Source organism: Anas platyrhynchos, chromosome 3 (assembly GCF_047663525.1).
Source record: "Anas platyrhynchos isolate ZD024472 breed Pekin duck chromosome 3, IASCAAS_PekinDuck_T2T, whole genome shotgun sequence".
In the NCBI taxonomy this organism is placed as follows: domain Eukaryota; kingdom Metazoa; phylum Chordata; class Aves; order Anseriformes; family Anatidae; genus Anas; species Anas platyrhynchos.
The window spans coordinates 53,829,187-53,849,635 of record NC_092589.1 but is presented as its reverse complement, the minus strand read 5'-3'; the positions used below and the strand labels follow the sequence as shown (position 1 = coordinate 53,849,635).

The following is a 20,449-nucleotide window of genomic DNA, read 5'->3' as shown; positions in this document are numbered from 1 at the left end:
TGGGGGGTCCATGCGCAGGACTTCTGCTGTCACAGGAAGAAATATACCAATTCTTTGTTTGCATAACCTATTCATCCTAACCTAGACACTCAGAGGCATAGTAGTGTTCTTGTTTGCAAAAACTGCCATGACACTTAAGAAAAAAAATCTTTTTCAAAATGATGATGGGACACTATGGAGGCAAGAAAATGAGGCACAGGGGGCATTTCAGAAGAGTAGTTTCAACAAATTAAAATACACTGCCCTTGATCAGGAAGTAAGAGTGCAAGCAATGGGAGAAATCTGTGCAAAACCAGAACTTTACAGAAGTGGAAAATTTATCCTGAAGGCTGCCAGTAAAAACTTCAGTTGCAATTTACACCACGCTGGGTCTTCAGCATTGACTAACTTCTGTAGATCAGCTACAAGTTTGACATTACTTCCACACCTGAAGATAGCAATGAAGAACAAAGAGGGAATAAAGGAGGTTAATACTGGAAAATAAAACAAAAGAAATAAGAAGTGACTGCATAAACACAGATAAAGACAGATTTCCCCACTCAGTCATAACACAGGACTCTGCTTAAACTCTGAGCAGCCTTCCCAGCCATCCTGCTGAAGTGACAGCAATGAGGTTGAACCAAAAACAAGCAATCTAGAATCAGTCTACCAGGCCAGCTTAGACCAGCTTTCATAAAAAAAGGGGAATGAATGTCAGGAAGCCTGCAGGCTGCTGCCAGAGAGGCTGAAGAGACGTGTGACGGACTGCAAAGCTCAGTCCTCAGCCAGAGCCCCGCGCACACAGGAGCGATGGGAGAGGGAAAAGGAGAAGCTGAGCTACGGAGCTCTGGCTATCTCCAGCTTAACAAGGGTCTGTGATTCCCCTGGATACCTGACACCGAAGCAGGGAATGCCTTCCATTAGAGAGCTCACAACAGGGCTCAGCGGTTGTGCTTTGTTTAGATTTTTTTCAATCAGACTCATACAACATTGCTCTCTGGCAATATCGAGAAGGCACAGCACGTTGCAACTCCAGCTGCAGAGTGAGCACAGAAGCAGGCAATGCAGACAAGACAGAGAAAATCAGATTTTAAAATAAACTCAAAAAGAACATTTTGGGAGGAGTTTTTTTTTTTTCTTGGCTGTGGAACATGGTCACACAAACAGCGGGACCTACACAACCAAGACCGGTGTCACGCTGCTGGCCGTCCCAACTCACCCTCCCCTGCAGCAGCTCTGGTGTTTTTGTGACTCTGGGCTGAACTGCTTCTGTGTTAAGTCAGCAGAAAACAAAGCCAACAAAAAGGGCAATAGGTTTCTGCCGGGATGTCATGCAAAAATGGTCAAGCACAGGATGAGAAAGGAGACAGGCATAGCTGCTCTGGCCATGCTAGCTCAGTCTGATCAGCTATTTGTAGATGCTAATCCACATTAGCTTTACTGGCACTTTATAGCTCAAAATGAGGCTTTACTTTTGTAGATAATTATTTCAGCAAAAATACCATCTTATGTGGTATTATCTCATCTCTCTGCTGCACATACAACTATTTGTCCTGTCACTGTCTGGGAGGGGAAGGAAAGGGATTTTTTTTTTCTTTGCCGTTGTTGCAGTTGTTTTCAACCAAGAACAATTCTCCAGTTTAGTTTATCACATGGCTCCATAAACAGGTGTGCTGGAAAAAGTGAGGCGTTGCACGGGACTGGAAACAAGCAGCTGGAGGAAGAAGGCTGCTTAGACCAGGAGAGAAAATGAAATAAATATGTGAAACTGGTGCGTGTTCAGGACATAGAATTCTCTTTAGTATGGTCTGCACACTTAGCAAGAGAGTTCTGCTCTAAACTAATTATGGCTTAAGTAAAAAATAATATATATAGGTAATTATTTTAAAATCTCATATCACATGAGTGAATTAACTTCCTTAGAATAAGATTTTTATTCTACTATACAGGAAATGGTTGCAGACCCTGTCACACATTTCTCATGTTCCTGCTTTGGATGCCTCTGCACAAGGCTGAGAACCATGCTCGTAGCTCATGGTCCCTAAAATACCTCTCCTAGCCATGCAGTCTTGCAACGTACCTTACGCTATTTCCAGCGCTTTTTGAACTCTTTCGTAAGATTAGACAGCTAACCTACCTGGCAAAACGTGAACTGAATTTGCCCAGACAATAGCAATAAGTGTCACATCCAATCTGAGAAAAGGACTGGAACTGCAAAAGAATGGGTCGGGGCAAAAAAGAAATACAGAACAGTGAATCTTTTTTTTTTTTTTTAATGCTTTTAGAAAGAGTGAGTAACTAACTAGTTCATCTAGTTACAGAACTGCAGCACAGCTGTCCTGAATTCCTACCATCTGTATGAAAGACTGGATTATCTTTCCTCCCTGAATTTCAATGGCAGCATGGGTTTCAGGCACACACTACACTGAGCTGAATGTGGGGAAGTTTCCTGCTAGCTGCTTTGCTGTGTAGCTTCACAGGGCAGCCGGCTCCTTGCTTGTATGGATGTGACCAAAATGTGGGTTGATGCACACCTTCTATCTGTGATTCCAGAAGGCAGACTAATTTCGAGCCCAGTTTCATAGAGATTTGCGCTATGTAGAAGTCTGGAACAAGAGCCCTTAAATGGCAGCTCATGAAGGTTTCCATCTATTGCAGCTATACCACTTTGTCTCCCAAGAGAAAAAACAGGGCCAAAGACAAACAAAACAAAAAGAAGTGTTAAACACAAACAGGTGAATAAGAGAAAAGAAATAAAAAAAGCACGAAATGCTTGCATATGCCCTCAGTGCCTGAGGGAAGCACTAAAAGCTGAGGAACCTAAACCCAAGGCAGTACGTTTCAGGCTCCAAAACCTCTACCAAGACTCAAGAACGCTGTTAACCTACTTCCATTAAGATGATACAAAACCGACTTCCCACTTGAATGGATTGCTTACTGCAGAGACAAAGTTACTGCTCCCAGCCTATGAAAAATGTTAGACATCCTAAATGCTTTTGCTTTTTACTTCACAAAGCCACACATCAACTAACAAGACTTCATAAAATACTGATTCTATTATCATTAATAAATGTACTCAAAATGCAAAAATGTTCTTTGAATGGAAGTTTGATTCTTAGGGGGAAATAAGCAGTAACACAACACAACTGTAACACTGGAGAACATAACCCTTTTCCTTGAAATGGCCATGCATTTTGAAAAGAATACACAAGAACATGAAATGCCCAGACTATCTTGGAAACCTCATGTTTCACCACCCTACGTGCAATACTTCACTTTCTTATAACGGCCAGCATTTTCTCTCTCCTATCTAACCAGAAGTGAGAGCAGAATGCTGAACCAAACTTTTCCCAAGAATGCTATTGCTAACAAAGTATCATGTGCAAATGTCCAACAATCTTATCAAATTATATTGAATCAGAAGTGCAGAGGTTAGCAAAATTGACTCTAGGAACTGATTTTGTTGATAATATTTTAATGGAAATCTAAAAGTAATTGCATGTACTTTGCTGTTCCATTAAAAAAGTTGAAGAGTATTTCTTTTACTCACATAAGGCTTAAGGAGATTAGAAACTTACTTCTATAAAGATGAACAAGCAGAAATGAGAAAATAGAACAACAAATATTCTTTAGAAAGAAGAAGGCCCACAAGACAATGGAACACAGATAAATGAAATTTGTACCCGTTCAACCTTTTTGTTTTCACCTAGGTAACAACAAAGTGATATATTTCTCATTAAAAAAAAAAAAAAAGCTTTATTTCCCAACCTCACCCCCCCTTAAAGTCATTATGATCAACAGGTTTCAACCCTTTATTTTTTCCTGGTATAGTTTTTGCTCCTTTTTAAGATTCCTGTAAGAGATCTGTCTTCTTGTTCACTAGTGAACAAGTTTGCGTAAGAAACCTTTCTAGTCCTTATCTATTAATATATAGGCTAGGCTGATTTATATTATAACAACAGGTTCTATAATAATGCAAATGTCTCCTATCAAACAATATTTCCAAGTAATTTGGTTCTCTTTATGTAATTTATAGTAACACGTAAGTAAGATATAAGCATATCCATGTGCATTTCTCTGGTAGTTTCAGGGCACAAGCACATTTATGTTTCAGGTTACTGCATCTCTTCAAAAGCATTGTTCCATAGGTATTCAAAGTGCAATTTTATGGATTTACTTAAGCCAACCTGGCCTCTGCCTGCTCTCCCACTGTTCCTAGCTGGATATTCTTAGCATGTTCTTTGCTCTAGCACTAGTACAGTTATAGTAAGCAGGTTCAAGAAAGCTCATCCAGCTGAAAGCTGATCATTCATTCTCATTTGATTATGATATCGCTCCAAGACAATTAATTTAAATTGGGGCTGCTTAGTCCCCCTTGCCTCTCTCTCCAGTCTCTTTCATATGTGCATTTCTTTGATAGTTAGTGAGGCTGTTCAGGACACAGGCAAGAGAATGGCTGCAGCAGTGGAAAGGCATTACGACTGTGAGGTAGCAACACCCCTTTCATTTTATCAATCCTCAAGTTTAAAAAACACCTTTTTTTTTTTTTTTTAAATAAAATCTAGTTTGCTGTAAAGCACTTGAGCCACAAGTTTATTTTGCCTACTACCATAATAGCTGGTTCTACATGTCTACTGTTGCTCCTTCTGTAAGACTTGCTTGTGCTGAATTCTTAATATCAAAAGAGCCCATCCACCCACATGCTTTCATGGGAACATGAGGGCCTCACCTTGAAGTTTTACGATACAGCTGAGCCAACCTAATGGCTCATTGTCACCAAAATAAGGTAGTCTTACTCCTCCTTTCACCACCATCTGTCTGCTGTTGCCTTTGCACGGGCTCAGGGACATATGATCCCTGATTTGTCTGAGCTTCCCGTACTGGCAGAAAAAATGATGAAACAGGAAAATTGAATGGTTTTCATCAGTTATCAAGAGGGGTCAGGTGAATACTAATACAAGGAAACATGAAGTTATTTAATGGCTTTGGCATCCTTGTAGAACTAGAAGCATGGTGATGGGAACACTTGAGGCAAAGAGCAGGGTGAGAGAAGTAGTGTTTTGTGTTTTTTATGCATTCACTTTAAGATTATTTAAGATTACTACATTTTAAGATTATTATTCATTCTGGCAGTTAATTAAGTAGCATTCTTTACTTTTCATTGCAATTTTATCTTTTCTTTTGCACCACCGTTTGCCAACTTACCAACAAATCATAATATAATAAAATAACTACTCACCAACAAATCCTTTTTCCCCAACTAGTTTAAGGGCAATTTTATCTGCCAAAACAGAAGAATTTCCGTGTGCAATGTTAGCAAAAGGTCCAGCGTGAACAAATACTGGTGTTCCCTGAATAAAAAAATATATATATTTCATTAATATCATGGATATGTAAGAACACAAACTCAATTGACTTGCAAGCTAATCAAGATGATACACAAATCAAAAGCTCATAGAATAAAAAAGGAGAAACTTGGAAACAATTAAGCAAATAAAAGCTGGTTGTTTCCCTCTATCCCTCAAACACACCAGTGTTAAGATAAAAAGCTTTAGACAAAATAGTCAATTTTTTCCATGTAAGATGAGAACTGTATAACAGAAGTGAAATACTCATGTTACATCTTCCTGTTTTACTAACACTGAACAAATCTCACACAAAATATAAACAAACACCTGTTCTTACTGCTTCCTCTAGAAGTGATCATACATAAATAACTGTTTTGTTCAGAGTAAAGACAATTACATTTTTGCCACTGGTACATTAAATTTCAGGTTTATTCTAAGAAAACTTTTATTTATTTATTTAAATTGAGGTAAGAAAAGGAGAATATGCATACACATTGGCAGAGGATATTCTCCAGAGACCAAACAACTAAGTTAGATCCTAAAGACAATTCTGCCCTATACACGTCAGAGAAGAAACAGTAGAACAGGAACAGAAAAAGTAAATAAACCAGAAATCAAGCCCTGTAACAAGACTGATGTAGATTATTACCATCACAAAACACTGATATCATAGCGTTTACTTAGGGTTTATCTTTTTTCTTGGTTCCTATCTCTTACCAATAGCATACTACAACATGAATAGGGCTTTAGGCATTTATGCAAAAATTAAACTTGAACTAGGTACACCATCAAACACAAGGTATCAATCTAATAAGAAGTATTGTGCAAAATAAAAGATTATTCTTATCCCAAAGGGCTTGGAACTTACAAATAAAATGCAGACCACTTCTACCAACCTAAGCCTATCTTTCCTCAAGTTTTATTTCTACCTTAATCCAGTATTTTCCCTCATAGTATTCAAATAAATAAGACCGCTGTTTTCAGCTACTAGATTGAAATCCACAGGATTTATTCTCATTTGTGTTTTATCACTAAAAAAGTAAAATTACATTTTATGAGTCCTTAATTTCTTGTGGCAAGCAATTACAAGTCCACAGCTTACTACAGCCCAGAGCACACAATGGCAGATGTGACACACGGAAGCTCCAGAATATCAGTACCGAAGAGGCCCTCTGACACTAACTTGAAATGAAAACATACTACTAAACCACTGCCATTGCAAGATACTCCCCTGGAGATCTGAAATCCACCAGAATACAAGAGGGAGTTATTTGCAGGGTCTTTTGACAATGGCAACCCTGGAACAAAGATACAGTTTAGGTCCTTATGGGAGCAAACTCCAGCAGAACCTCAGGAGCCTCCAGCACAGCCTGGAAGAGAGACAATAACGTCTTCCCTGGCCAACTTCAGGCTCTCTGTGTCAGTCCAGCTATCTCACAGAGTGCCCCTTATTTTCGTTACACTCTTAATAAGCTATATGAGGAAACAAATAGTGGCACAGGGATGCATTCTGCTGACTGTTTTCGGTACAGGAAACTTTATGATCCAAGCATTAGTAAAAGAAAATAAACCCTGAATGTCAATAAATATCTGAAGTTATCTGGCAGCTAGAAAGATGTTTATAATACTTATTACCATCTTTACTGTGCGTGGCACTTGAAATGTAACATGAGCAGATGAGCACGGAGCAGCCAGACTGCAACTACAAAGAGTTGTCCCATACAGCAGCAGCTGCTCCGTTACGCATGGTATAAATAAATGCTAAACATTATGGGATCAGTTCGCAAGGGAACAAATCTATCATGACAAATATGGATAAACACTATGAAATCATTATGTATATTTCAAACAAAGTAATCTTAATTCTACAGCATTAGATACAAGTTCTGCTGAAGCCCACATTTATTGCAGGTAGAGTCAACAGTACTAAGCTAGCATTTTACCATGTTTCTCATTTTGAGATTTTCCTGTCACTCCTGTTTATAAAACACTAACTCCTTGAGGTGGCATTTCTGGTGACAGAGTAGCAGGGTTGTGATAGAAAGTGCCCCCAAGAAATCTCTTAAAAAAAATAAAAATAAAATATATATGTATACACGTCAACTCACATGGGGAAAAAAAAAAAAGCATTCACACAAGTTCCATAACATGCAGGACTAACATTCAGCCATTTTTGATTTATAAACTACTAGACCTCTTCTCCAGTGTGTATGGAAGTCCTTACAAAGCTAGTGCACATCTGCTGAGTAGGCCGTTCTTCTCCCTCTATCACGAGCTCTTTGAAGCAACTCCTCACAACTCCAGCACTCAACAGCATACCTGTGTACAGACTCTTTGCCAGATCACATAGAAGTACAGCTATCTCTGCAATGGGTGCTTGTAGCTGCTGCAGCCACAGCCACTATTAATTACAGATTATGCCAAATTAACTGTCAGTATCAGCTAGAAATCACCCAGATCTCCTGCTCCCTCTCCTCGGGCAGTCTTTTTGCCATTCCCCAACACCAAAGTGGGCCTGCTTTGTGGAGCAGTTTCATCTCTAACTTGCAGGACAGGTCTGTTGCAGTCTAAGCTACATTTGTGGTCTGTGTAATTATATCATTCTGTTTTTCACCACCACTGCGTTGTAGACAGTGGATGTGCTTGTCACGGGATCATTTCTCATGTTACTATTGTCAACTCATGGTGCTGGTGCTAAAGGTCTTTACACTTGTATAGAGAACTTGTTCTTTCTGAAGAAATAGGATTATGTTGCCCAATTACTTGCTATTGTTAGTCTCTTTGGAAACTTAAAAGGTCCCTCTTCTTTTGGATGCTGCTTACTACGATTATTTCAAGTGTAGTTTGGGCTTCAAATTTCATTTCTGGCTTGTGAGAAAAAAAAGATTTGAAATTTACACACACATCAGAAATATATTGTTTCCTATAACAGAAGGCACATTATTACATCCACCATCTCAGAATACAGTAGAATTAGCTTGGCTTAAAATCTGTCATGCTGGAAGACTCTACACTCTCAGGTGGCTCAGTGCACTACAGTCAAATGAACAAGGCAAAAGATTGCCCTTATTAGAGGAAAAATTGGAGCTATCAAAATTAGCAGCTATTTTTAAGCACTAACTTAAAAATTAACAATAATGAGAACTATTTATTCACAAAATGGGACACAAAACAAGCTTGAAGCTCAAGAACAGTAACAACAGCATGGGCAGTAACAAAATAAGCCATTGCACCTCTACACACAGTGACAACACAGCCCAAGGGGATCACACCAACTAAAGCACAGCATTATGTTTTGGACCCCTTACTGCAAGGGCATCAAGGCCCTGGAAAGTGTCCAGAGAAGGGCTACGAAGCTGGTGTAGGGCCTGGAGCACAAGTCCTGTGAGGAGCAGCTGAGGGAGCTGGGGGTGTTTAGTTTGGAGAAGAGGAGGCTCAGGGGAGACTTTATTGCTCTCTATATCTACCTGAAAGGAAGGTGTGGAGAGCTGGGCATCAGATCCAGGGGAGGTTCAGGGTGGAAGTTAGGAGACATTTCTTCTCAGAAAGAGCAGTTGGGCATTGGAACAGGTTGCCCAGGGAGGTGGTGGAGCCACCGTGTTCAAGGAAAGGTTGGACTTGGTGCTTAGGGACATGGTTTAGTAGGTGACTTTGGTAGTAGGGGGATGGTTGGACCAGATGATCTTGGAAGTCTTTTCCAACCTTAATGATTCTATGATTATCTTGGACAAGATTTTGACAAGCTGGAGATTTCCATTCTTGGATATATGAATGATACTAGCCTGCAATTCAACAGGTACTCAAAGGGTGACAAAAGTTTGTCATTCAGACTCATATCGCAGAAGCAGAACACAAAGCAGTCTTCTGAGCTGTTTTAGTTTCCTGGAAGTAATTTTAAAAATAACTTTGTAAGAAGAATTTTTGGGAAAATATCCTTGGGTACTGCAGTCAGGGCCCTCCTAAAAAGCAATAGTTGCTGCAGATGTTTCAACTATACTATAGCTTTGACTAGAAAAGAGCACCACATAACAGGCAGAAATTTTACTGCATTGAAATACAAACATAAAGAAATGCAGTGAAACAAACAAACAAAGGAAATGAATGCCACATCCAGAACCAAATGCCTGCTAATCAGAATAAATTCTTCTGACAATTATAGTCGCCTTCTAGAACACTACAACAAAACATTATTTTGTAAGAGGTATGTGAAGTGCAAATAGAGTGACACATTAAACAGAATCAAAATTACTTTGTCAATGAAGCTTAATAAGCACTACCTGAATAACAATTTAATACACATTTCTGGCTATGACATTTTTCATTCTACATGACCTCCAGTTTCTGCTATCAGATTTTTTATTAAGTTCTGATACACATACTCATATGCCTCATACAGCCGCATGAAAGAATAGATGTCCTTTGCAGGAGAAATCAATTAGGATGGCTATAGCAAAACAATACGTAGCATGACAAATTCTGGTTTTCTAACATTCCTTGAGAATAGCAAGTCGTTGCCATCCAAACACAAAAGCATAAACATAGCTATCACTTTGATATGCTGTAGAAAATTAGACTTTTTACCATCTGGGGACTGCTCTGGTATCTTTCTACACTCTTTAACTTCTCACCATGCGAAGAATTGTTATGAGATAGTCCAACTATGCAATTTTGATGGCCAAAATTCCAATAAAATTGATTAGATTTCTTCCAAATGCATTTGTTTTCAAATCTGCTTCAGTATTTCCCATTTTTCTCCCCTTCCTGTCCCCATGAATGTCATTCATCTTTCAGCTCACTACTGAAAAGACAATACTACAGTGCCCAGTCACTAAGTTCACAGTTGTACCAAATTCTACATTCTTCGAGCTGTTGGAAGAAAGCTTACTACGATAAGCGTAAAATATTCCTTTTACAGACCAGCAAAGCTTCATGTAGTCCCTGAAGGCACTATAACAAGAAATAGTGGCTGGTAGCCTGCTTTTCAAAAACTGTAAATGGGCAGAAGGACTCTCCTCTTTCTGAACAGCACAAAAGATAACGCCTAATAAAATGGCCTCATCAAAGTATCTGCCTTCCACACAAAATGATCCATCATAGGAACATACACGTATGTATGTGTATACAGCAAACAGATTTAAAGGAAACACCTCTAGCAGAGGGGAGGGGGAACAGAAGGAAGTTTGCGACTCAGAAGCCCAACCTGCTTTCCAGTGTGCTCAGAAGCAGATCAGCAGTACACTGCAGCTTGCTTTTAGCTCCAGGCAAAATTATGACTAAAGCCAGACTCTCAAACAAAGGAAAAAAAAAAAAAAAAAAGGACCAAAAAGGTACAGATGCAGCTAGGGTTGATTAATTAACATATACAAATGAACATTTGCTAAAATGCCTTTACAGAGTCGACCCTGGCCTGAACCGTGAAAGTTAAGTGCAGTCACTAGAGAGAAGTATGACAAGTACAACATGGAATTTGAAAGCTGGAGAAGAAGGGCAGACATCACAAGCTATACTCACCTCTAATGTTTGCATTAGTGTTGGCTTAATTGCATCTTTCATCAAAACTGCCAAAGCACCTGTTACTCCCTAAAAAACAAGAGTTCACATTTTAAGGAATTCAATTCTAAGGCGCAACATTACCGAGCTTGAGATTAAAGTTAAAACAAATACAAAACACTTTACAGTTCAAAGGAAAAGAAAAAAGTTTGCTCATAAACCATAATGGATAAGTAGTGTTAGTGTTACATTACAAATCTATCTAAATGTTAACTCAAGATTTCTAACACATTCACAAAGTGTGCCAGAAACAGTAACGATTGTACTGTGGGTATGAGTACCCTCTAAAAGATAGCAGGTTAATATTCTTCCCTTTTCATAGAGAAACCAGAAACTGAGTTATTAAGTGATCAGCATGACATTCATGGAAACAAAAGATGAAGTGAAAGCAAAGGCTACTAAGACTTGAGAAACCAAGACGACAATAACTTGTTAAAGGTGCCTAAAGAAATGACAGATGTATTTCTTTCATGACAGAATCAACAGCATGAATCAATAGCTAGCAACAACCAGAAAGGGTATTTTGCAAGACCTGTACAAATAATAGACACAAGGTGAAAGCAGGCCTAGGAGTAGATAATGAATGAGATCAAAAATTAAAAGCGCCTTATTGTAATGACAAGAAAACAAAAGGGAATTGAGGGAATTGATGTGCACTAGTTAAAAGAAAAAATAAAAATAAATCTTACTCTTCCCTAGAGATATCAAGCACAAATCTTATCTAGTGTAGGCTGGATAAGAAGTATAGGTTTCGCACTGATTTAATTTAAGAGAATACCATGACATCATTACACAGCATTTACACTAAAATTCAATGCCCATTTTAGAAAAAAAATGGCTACAGAGTATGCACAACACTATCAAGCTACAAACTATCTAGAAACCACAAGCATATATTCCCATTTATTACTAAATTATTTTGATTCTGAGAAGAAACTGTATTTGGGTTTAAAAGAATTAGATCACGGATAGAAAAAATGTAGCAGTGCTACAAGGAATATCTTATAACATTGCTGGAGAACACAAAAAGCTGATTTAAAACATTATTTAATTGAAAAGAAATATTAAAACCAAATAAAAATACCAGCTTCTGTAAACTGTTTAAGGTTGAAAACCATGGATCTGTTATCTGAGTAGCCTATTAGGAGTTAAACAATAATGTTCAAATAAAGAAGAGCAATGAAAATAGTGTCTGTAGAACTCTCCACACAGCTCTTGCCCATTAACCCAAATCTGAACAATCATACTCTGTGCTAAAATCTTAATGATAGACAGATGAGAAAGATTAAAGTACACTGTCATTACAGAAATACAGTGTTTTATACAAACTACTTTCCTCTTTCTGAACATCACATCCGAACACAGACTTCAGAAGAAAATGAAGCGTTGTATTTGACCTCAGATAAAAGTGAACTGAAAGCAAAAGAGTAAAACTGATTTCTCCTAAAGCTTAGCAAGTGTTTCCTTGGAGGAGAATGAAGGAAAGGAAAGGAGGGAAGGATTTTATCTTTTTAGGCTCCTTTCATTTTACAAACTTCCACCGTCTACAAATCCCAACAGACCCATACAAAGATGTAATATGAGAAACTGGTAGCAAAACAATACAGTTTTCCTTCTTCTAGATTAACAAAGAATATTTTTTTGTTTTTCTTTTGTTACTCTTAACGGAGTAAATTCTACAAGTTTTATTTCTAGCTTTAGGATACAAAACCCAAGGAAACTCCAGAGTGTCAGCTCTCTGTGACAACGTGTGAAGCTCCACCTCTTCCACAGAAGACACCTGGTGCTTATCTGTACATATACACAACTACTCATTTGAGTCCAAAGCTGAGTCTGAGTACAAAGAAAAGGAAAATATCTTAAAAAGAAAAACAAAATTATTGCCACTTTTCACTTTCACAAGTTCCTTTACAGATACACTGTTTTAATTTGTAAAAGTTATGAACTACTTATTTCAGATAAAGAACTTAAAAATGCATAACAAAACTCACCAGTTAAACAATGCTTCACCAGTATCCCATAAAATTTTCTAACGTTAGAATACAATGTAAATTCAATACTTTATCAATAAGTCTTCTTTTCACGACCACATCAAAATAACTGCTACTGCTGTTGCCTTTGATTTCTTGTGTTTTAGTCACCTTATCCACGTTTAAAATCCATCTTTATAAAAAGTGGGCATATTTTTTAGGATATTAAATTTAAAATTTGTTCCATATAAACTTCCTTTATAAAAAAGGTTAAATGGATTTTAAAAATTTGAGGCACTTAAAGTCCCAAGCCTAACAACGTTACATGAAAGGGAACAAATTTCATTGTTAGTTATTTCTTCAATAAAACCTGTTTTTTAATCCTTCTAGTTTACAGAAAAAAATATTATTTCTCCTGTTATCACAGTGCAAAATTTGAATTCATGAAAAATCAGGCTTTTCAATACACTTAACTAATGTATCTGTAAGCCTGTTTTCCTACTGCTTGATTAATTCTGCAGCCAGCTGGTACAGCTTTTCTCACACTACAGGCACAACTCTTCCCCTCCCACCACCAGCTGACCTAAACAATGTTTAAGACTAGCTCCTAGCTGTAACTGCTCGTTACATTGTTTGTATTCTGACCCCCCAAAAGCAGTATTTTGTACTCATGCTAGTCAGCAGGTTACAGGCAACAGACATCTGAAGAAAAAAGCTGGTTGATTTTACCCATTTTCTTCCTGCATCTCAGTTTTTCCAATACCATACAGAATAAGCTCTACATTTACCATCTATCGTGCTAAAAGAGAAACAGCTGCTGATGCTTTCAGTGCATTAACACTGAGATATTTTACAACCTTACCACTGAGATATTTTACAACCTTACCATGTAAAAGACAAGTGTAATTGTAAACAATATTCAACTTTCTGGAGAAAAAAAGCCAAATGGTAAACTTTATATCAGGTCTTTCAGCTGTTCAATAGCAAGTTTAACTAGCTGATCAGCCCTAATGCTCTTCTTCTGAAACGTGCTTGAGGACTGACAAGTGTTAACTCATGCCAGCTGTAACATTCGATTAGAAGTAAAGTTTCTGTTGTCTGCTTCATGCTGGACCACCAGCTCATTCAAAGCAAGCATGCAAACTGCTATTTGCTGACTCAAGCTATATTGAGTGGAAAGATTTTTGGGGAGAAGACAATAACAAAGAAGAAAGGGGAAAAAAAGGACATTTTCCCCTACCCCTCCTAGTCAATAATGGCTCATATCTTCTCTCCTTTGCTTTCTGATAACTCTTCACTAACCTGATAAAACAGTGAAGTAAAACAATAAATAAATAAATAAATAAGTAAATAAAAGAATAAAAATAAACAAATACTTCCTATATACCTATACATTTTTACTTTTTGGAAAATTTCTTTCATACTAATCGTACATCTGGACACATCTCGTTGTATCTGACGCAGAAAGCATAGAAGAAGAGACAAAAAAAACCCTCCAATTAGCACACATCATATCTGTCTGCCTTCATGGTTCTTAAATCTGCATTGTGTCAACAACAGTCCTTAAAAACTAAACAGCCTATGAAGTTTTCATATCCATCTACAACCGCTGTCAAATTTTTTGTTCCTTCATATCCCCAATCCCCCAAGCAGCTAGTAAAAAATTGCCATAGCTCACTTGAAGTCCTGGATCTGATTTGCAAAGCCATGTGAGGAATCAGGTTCCCATTTCTAATTCAGAGATAGGTAAATTTTTTATAGAAGCATTAGAGGCTTAGACACTTACACACCAATTAGGCATGTAAGAGCCTAAGGATCATTAGCTTTCTACTAACTCTCTGTCAGCAGAAAGAAGTAGAACTCAGGATCAAATGTAATACAGACACGCATCTCTCTTGGGTTCCCTTCTGGAACTGATCCCAAGTTCTACTTCTGGAAGCAATACTCCTTCCATCTTCCCATCGGCCAGCGGGGCAGGTGCGCTCCCCAGGACTGCAAAGATCACAGAGCACAAAGTAAATTACACACGTGACACAGGAAAGGCAAACCTAGATGAAAACCCCACACTTTCAAAACCACTTCCATAGGAACGGTCTCTGAAGTTTATCGAGAGTGGAAATGAAAGCCAGCATTAGATGACAAGCAAGGTGATTGAGAGCAACTACTGTGAAATGAGTAAGGGTTAGACAGACTGATGGGCAGAGAAACAGCACATTTCTCTAAAAGAAAAATAATGAAACACTTATATCTTCCCTTTGTTTGAAACTATAGTCCCTAACAAAATGATAATATTTTTCTACAATATCGGTTCTGTAAAAAACCTAAACCTTAAACCAAGAAGGGCTGTAACTACTTGCGTTTAAAGTAAAGTATGTACACAGTGTTTCTGTTGAACCAGGGAACAAAACATATTCAGCTGACAGATCATTTATAAAAATAAATATGAAGCTTTTTTCCCCCCCGGAATTCTCGAAATCTAACAGCATGGTAGAGATAGCAAACTGAGAAGTCTTATTAAAAAAAAGACTTTTATTTAATATTTTTTCATAGCTGCTGAAATACTAATCTAGGGCATACATACCCATTTAATTTCACATAAAGATATGGCATGTGTCCATCAAAACTTTTCTAGGCTGTAAAAGCCAAAAACCAATTCAGTCTTCAAAATACTGTACAATGAACACCACATTTTGGCAAAGACTTCTATATGTTCCACTACAGAGGCTAGATATTTAATCCATTACTCTTATGGAAGGAGTCTTCTCAATTCATGAAATATTCAATTTATCTTTTTTCTATTACTTCTAGCATGCCGCTGCATCTGGTTTATATCTGCCAATGTATATTTTAGGTTTTATCATTGTATTTTTCTAAATATACTGAATATAAAGTCAAAATTAAGAGCAATTGTGTTTTTGTGAAGTATAGTGTGTGTACTTCTGGAAACAAATCACAGAGAAGGTTTTAGTGGTTTTGTTTCACATAGATTTCAGTGAACTAAGAACTACTGTCAAACATTTAAACTTAAAAAAATTCAACCTTGGTTGCATATATAAAAGCACAAACCCCAGATTTTATTTTATTTTTTTTAGTTGCAGATAGGACTGACCACCACCCATTACTCATGTTGGGCAGAAAACACACCTTTAAAATGATAAAGCCACCTTTACATTTGTTAAAGCTATAAGCACTTTCAGTTTTTTGGGCTAAAATGTTCCATGCCAAGTGGTTATGATAGATTCAAGCTTTTAATCTTGATTTTGTTTTATGAAAATTTAAGCCAAAATGCTTGAACTGTTTTTGGAATAAGAGTATTGTAAAAGCATGTATAGCATTTTTCCTATATTCGCTGGTCTTGATGTCTTTCCTTTCTGAGCTGTAAAGATTTTACACCTCCTCTCTGCCCCCAGTTCTGAAGGAGGATGAAAATTCAGGGTTCAAACCTTTTATCACATGTGAAAATTTGCTCAAGATAAAAACCTTTGGAATACCAAAGTTACAGTTCACAGATGTCCACTTGTAAATGCTTAGTCCTGCCCCATCCCACCTACAAAGCTTTAGCTGCAATGTGCAGTGTGCTTACAGCCTAGGGTATCTACACTACACATCAGGCTGGACCAGCACTTAGTCTGGATATCTGCACCACAAGTGAAGATCTCTTCTCCTTGATCCTAAAGGAATCCTTTTCTAACACATAGGAGGAGGAGATGGAATCTGTGCAGTCCAAATGAAGAGGAGTCAAAAGCTAGGATTGAAGAAGCACAGTAACAATACAGGCAGCACAAGCAGCTGGAGTAGAGTGGATCACAGAATCACAGAATCATCTAGGTTGGACAAGACCTCAAAGATCACCTAGTCCAACCACTGACCTAACACTAACAAGTCCTCCACTAAACCATATCCCTAAGCTCTACATCTAAACGTCTTTTAAAGACCTCCAGGGATGGTGACTCCACCACTTCCCTGGGCAGCCCATTCCAGTGCCTCACAACCCTCTCAGTAAAGAAGTTCTTCCTAATATCCAACCTAAACCTCCCCTGGCACAACTTTAGCCCATTCCCCCTCATCCTGTCACCAGGCATGTGGGAGAATAGACCAACCCCCACCTTGCTACAGCCTCCTTTCAAGTACCTGTAGACTGCAGTAATGATACTACATTTAAAGTCTAGAAATGGTAGGTTTAGTTGCAGGCTGTTCAAACAGACTGATCACCAATAGGAACAAAGACGAAGCACCACCCAATCTACCTGAAACTTATCTTCTTTTTATGTATGAATTATGACACAGTATACTCTCTGATCATACACCTCTTGCTTCTTGTTTCCAGAAGATTCAACTTTATACAATATACTTCCACAAGTGCAGTACAGTACAGTTATTCGTAAGTGCTCTCCCTTGTACAAAGTAATACATATTTAATTTGAGGAAGAAAGTCAGAAAAGCCACTACTAATTTCCTTTTTGGACATTTCTTAAACCCCAACATCGTGACATCTGACTTCATCACCAACATTAATAACTATGAAGAAATTAACAATTGTTCCTGTTTCCAGAAAAACAACAACAACAACAATAAAAATACAGTATAAACAACGATTAAACTCAAAAGTATTCACTAATTTTGGGTGCTCACCCCTAGTCAAAATAAAAATCATTTCTCCCCATTCGAAGTTTTTTATAGTGTTTCACCCTTTACACAGATTTGATTTGTTTAGCTCCTGAGTATCAAGCCAGACCTGAGGAACACACAACTCCTCGTGTACCATGAGAATCAGTTTGTAAGGAAACAACATCATACACAAAACTCTGTGAAAAACACTGGAATAGAATTCAACTCTCCTAAGAGGCACTTTTTTGCCTTAACTGTGAAAACATATTCCTATTCTTTGTATAGTTTTCATTCTCACTTGTAGCACATCCTGCGAAGGAGGTAGGAGTTTCTCCATTTCAGTCATGGATCTGCACCAAAATTGTTCCTGTACATGAGATGAAGAAACCTTGCAGAAGACAAAGAATGCAATAGTATAGCTGCAAGATGAACCTAACACATACCTTTGACACTGTGATATTTGTTTTTTGGGGGGGCAGTTCTTCTTTTGTATAATATAGAAAAATGCTTTGGAGAAATACTAGAAACATCTGCTCAGCACAAGTGACACTATCAAACAACTCAGATGCTAAGCACAGCACGTTTGTTTAGAAAATGGCAAAGAATAACAAATTACAAAGACTTTTTATTGAGCATACATTTCATTCTACGGACATAATGGAAAAAATTTGTAATTTTTTGTGCACTTTTCAGAATTTCAGCTCTTAACATTTTCACAGAACTATAGATGAAACAGACCATACTGCTTTCATTCATCAAGCTGATTAGCATTAAGTGGTTGAAGACAGGTTAAATATTTTGCAATATTAATACATTAAAGTACCCTCATACAAGGGTAGCATCAATAATTCATTTAATTATTTTTAAATTCAATTAAATTTAATTTTTTTGGATATACAGTATAAGATACTGTAAGTATCCTCACCCTCTACCAGCTGAGCCAGACAAAGTCAAACCTTCAGCAACTGGAATACTAAATGCAGTTCTTCATAAAGGATATTCCAGAATTTATATGACCCATGCAAGGGTGCCTTAAAATGTGAGTGTGTGAGTTTCCTGTATAACTGGGAATAGCTTTTGCTTTGAATTTTAATGATGATTTTACTTAGAAATTTTTATACCCTTATCTTCATTTCAGTCATAAGCCCATGAGAGCCAGATACCATATTTTCATTTCTTTGTTAAAATGGAATCTGTTATAGTTGTGAAGACATTCCCTGCTTGCGGATTTGCTATGTTTGCTGACGAGGTTCTTTTGCTCGTTCTTAAAATGCAGCAAGTTTGTGCAGTTGTCCATATAAAAAGGGACAAACGGGATAAAACACTTCACTGCATAAAGGGAATCAGTCTGTGTGATGCTGGCTGTCATTGCCATCACAGTGGCATGAAAGCACAGCTCTAAGGCATATCACAATTGCCACAAGGACGTATTTTGATGACAGATAAAGAATGAAAGCAAAGCATTATCTCATTTCTTGTATTTATGGTGTGCTGTTTATCTGCAGTACATGATCTTAATTTGGCAATTAGGCTTCAGAATACAAGTAATGTGATTTTATAGTAAATTAGTACCAAGCAGTGAGCCTAGTCCTGACATGCAGCTGGATTACAAGGGTTAATGGGCAACTTTTGACTGCACCAGAACCTGCCACACACAGACACGTGTGAGCTTCCAACCACTGCCTACTGACTCACACTCTAGCTATAAGAACTAGGATTTGACATAAAGGAAGAACATATTAACCTTTTTCAGAAGTTGAAGGAGGGAGTTAACAGAACCTATGAGGGTGTAGGTGAGGAAAAAAAGTTTTAATGATGTGAGGAGATAATCCTACCCCAAGCACTTACAAAACATGAACAGTTTGTTTTCATTCTGATCTAGTGGTATAAGCATTCATGTGGTAACTATCACTGTAATATCTGAGCACACTTCACAAATACAGTAGCAAACATTACCAGCTCTCTCAAACAGGAAACTACGCTCTTTGACTCACTCCAGCACCAAATTTGTTTGCCTTAATAACTGCAGAAATCTATCCAAGTAGGTTATGGAGAGCAGAGACATCCTGACCCAGATGTTACCAGAAGACTTGGAGGAATAAGTTCTACATCTTGTTCTCATTGCAAGCAACTTTTGGCCAGAAGATTTTTCTTCGATATCTGACTGCGTTGTTCAAAGCAAAAAGCTTGGCATGCACCTGCCCTTACAATGCTTCAAGAAGCAAAACAAACGAATCAGAGGTTATTCATAACTCTACAGCACTGAACATACCAGATCCTCTGCTGTTACTGGTTCTCCTTTCTTGTCATTAGCCACCACCATTTTCCCCAGCCTCTCCTTCATATCTTCCAGGCTGTTGGTGAGTGCCAGGATTGCCATAATTTCACTCGCAACAGCAATATCAAACTGAGCCTGTAAAATAAAAATGAGAAATTAGACAAATCAAAGTCAGGTCAAATATTCACAGGGAATTACCAGGAACAGACCCAGGAAAGATGCTGGAATTCAAACAAGTTCTAAATTGTAACCTACAGCTTTTGAGATTACTCAGACTACAGTAACTTCAAACACTTTGTTTATAGTTCCTCACTAATGTTCTCTGTTACACTTCATTTACTTGGGGACTATTCTTGCAGAGTGCTTAGCCCCTTGGCTCACATTATCCTTAGCAGAAGCTCCCTGAAGGACCAAAATTTTTTCCTGTGGCAGAAAAAAACAACACACACAAGACACCAGATGTGATTTCAACTTTACTGGCATGAGCACAGCATTGTTGGGGCTTTGTTTTTATCTTAAATTCTGGTTTCAAAAACATTTTTGTTACATTTGATCATTCTTTTCAATGTAAATTCAAGTTTTAGAGTCAGTGCTGCCAGGTTTTATGCTTGATTTATGACGATGTAAAACATATGCCCCCCCACCTTTAGTACATGACCAAATATGTGTTAGGAAAAAGAAACAAGAAATATGTGCTATATCAATCCTATTGCTCT

At 37.7% G+C, this 20,449-nt stretch overlaps 1 protein-coding gene across 6 annotated transcripts in view; it reads right to left on the bottom strand.

The window, feature by feature from the left end:
• Nucleotides 1-20,449, bottom strand: part of MTHFD1L (methylenetetrahydrofolate dehydrogenase (NADP+ dependent) 1 like) — a 153,660-nt gene that overhangs the window by 85,111 nt on the left and 48,100 nt on the right. For 4 of the 6 annotated variants that reach the window (XM_027454366.3, XM_072035909.1, XM_038177027.2 and 1 more), the window contains 3 exons: nt 19,728-19,868; nt 10,839-10,907; nt 5,219-5,330 (listed from right to left, as the gene is read on the bottom strand). In XM_027454366.3, coding sequence (XP_027310167.2) covers nt 5,219-5,330; nt 10,839-10,907; nt 19,728-19,868 — 322 coding nt within the window. Of the gene's footprint in view, nt 1-5,218; nt 5,331-10,838; nt 10,908-12,868; nt 12,890-14,525; nt 14,548-19,727; nt 19,869-20,449 lie in introns of those variants that run through there. The other 2 variants (XM_072035910.1, XM_038177030.2) reach the window with 2 other exon arrangements.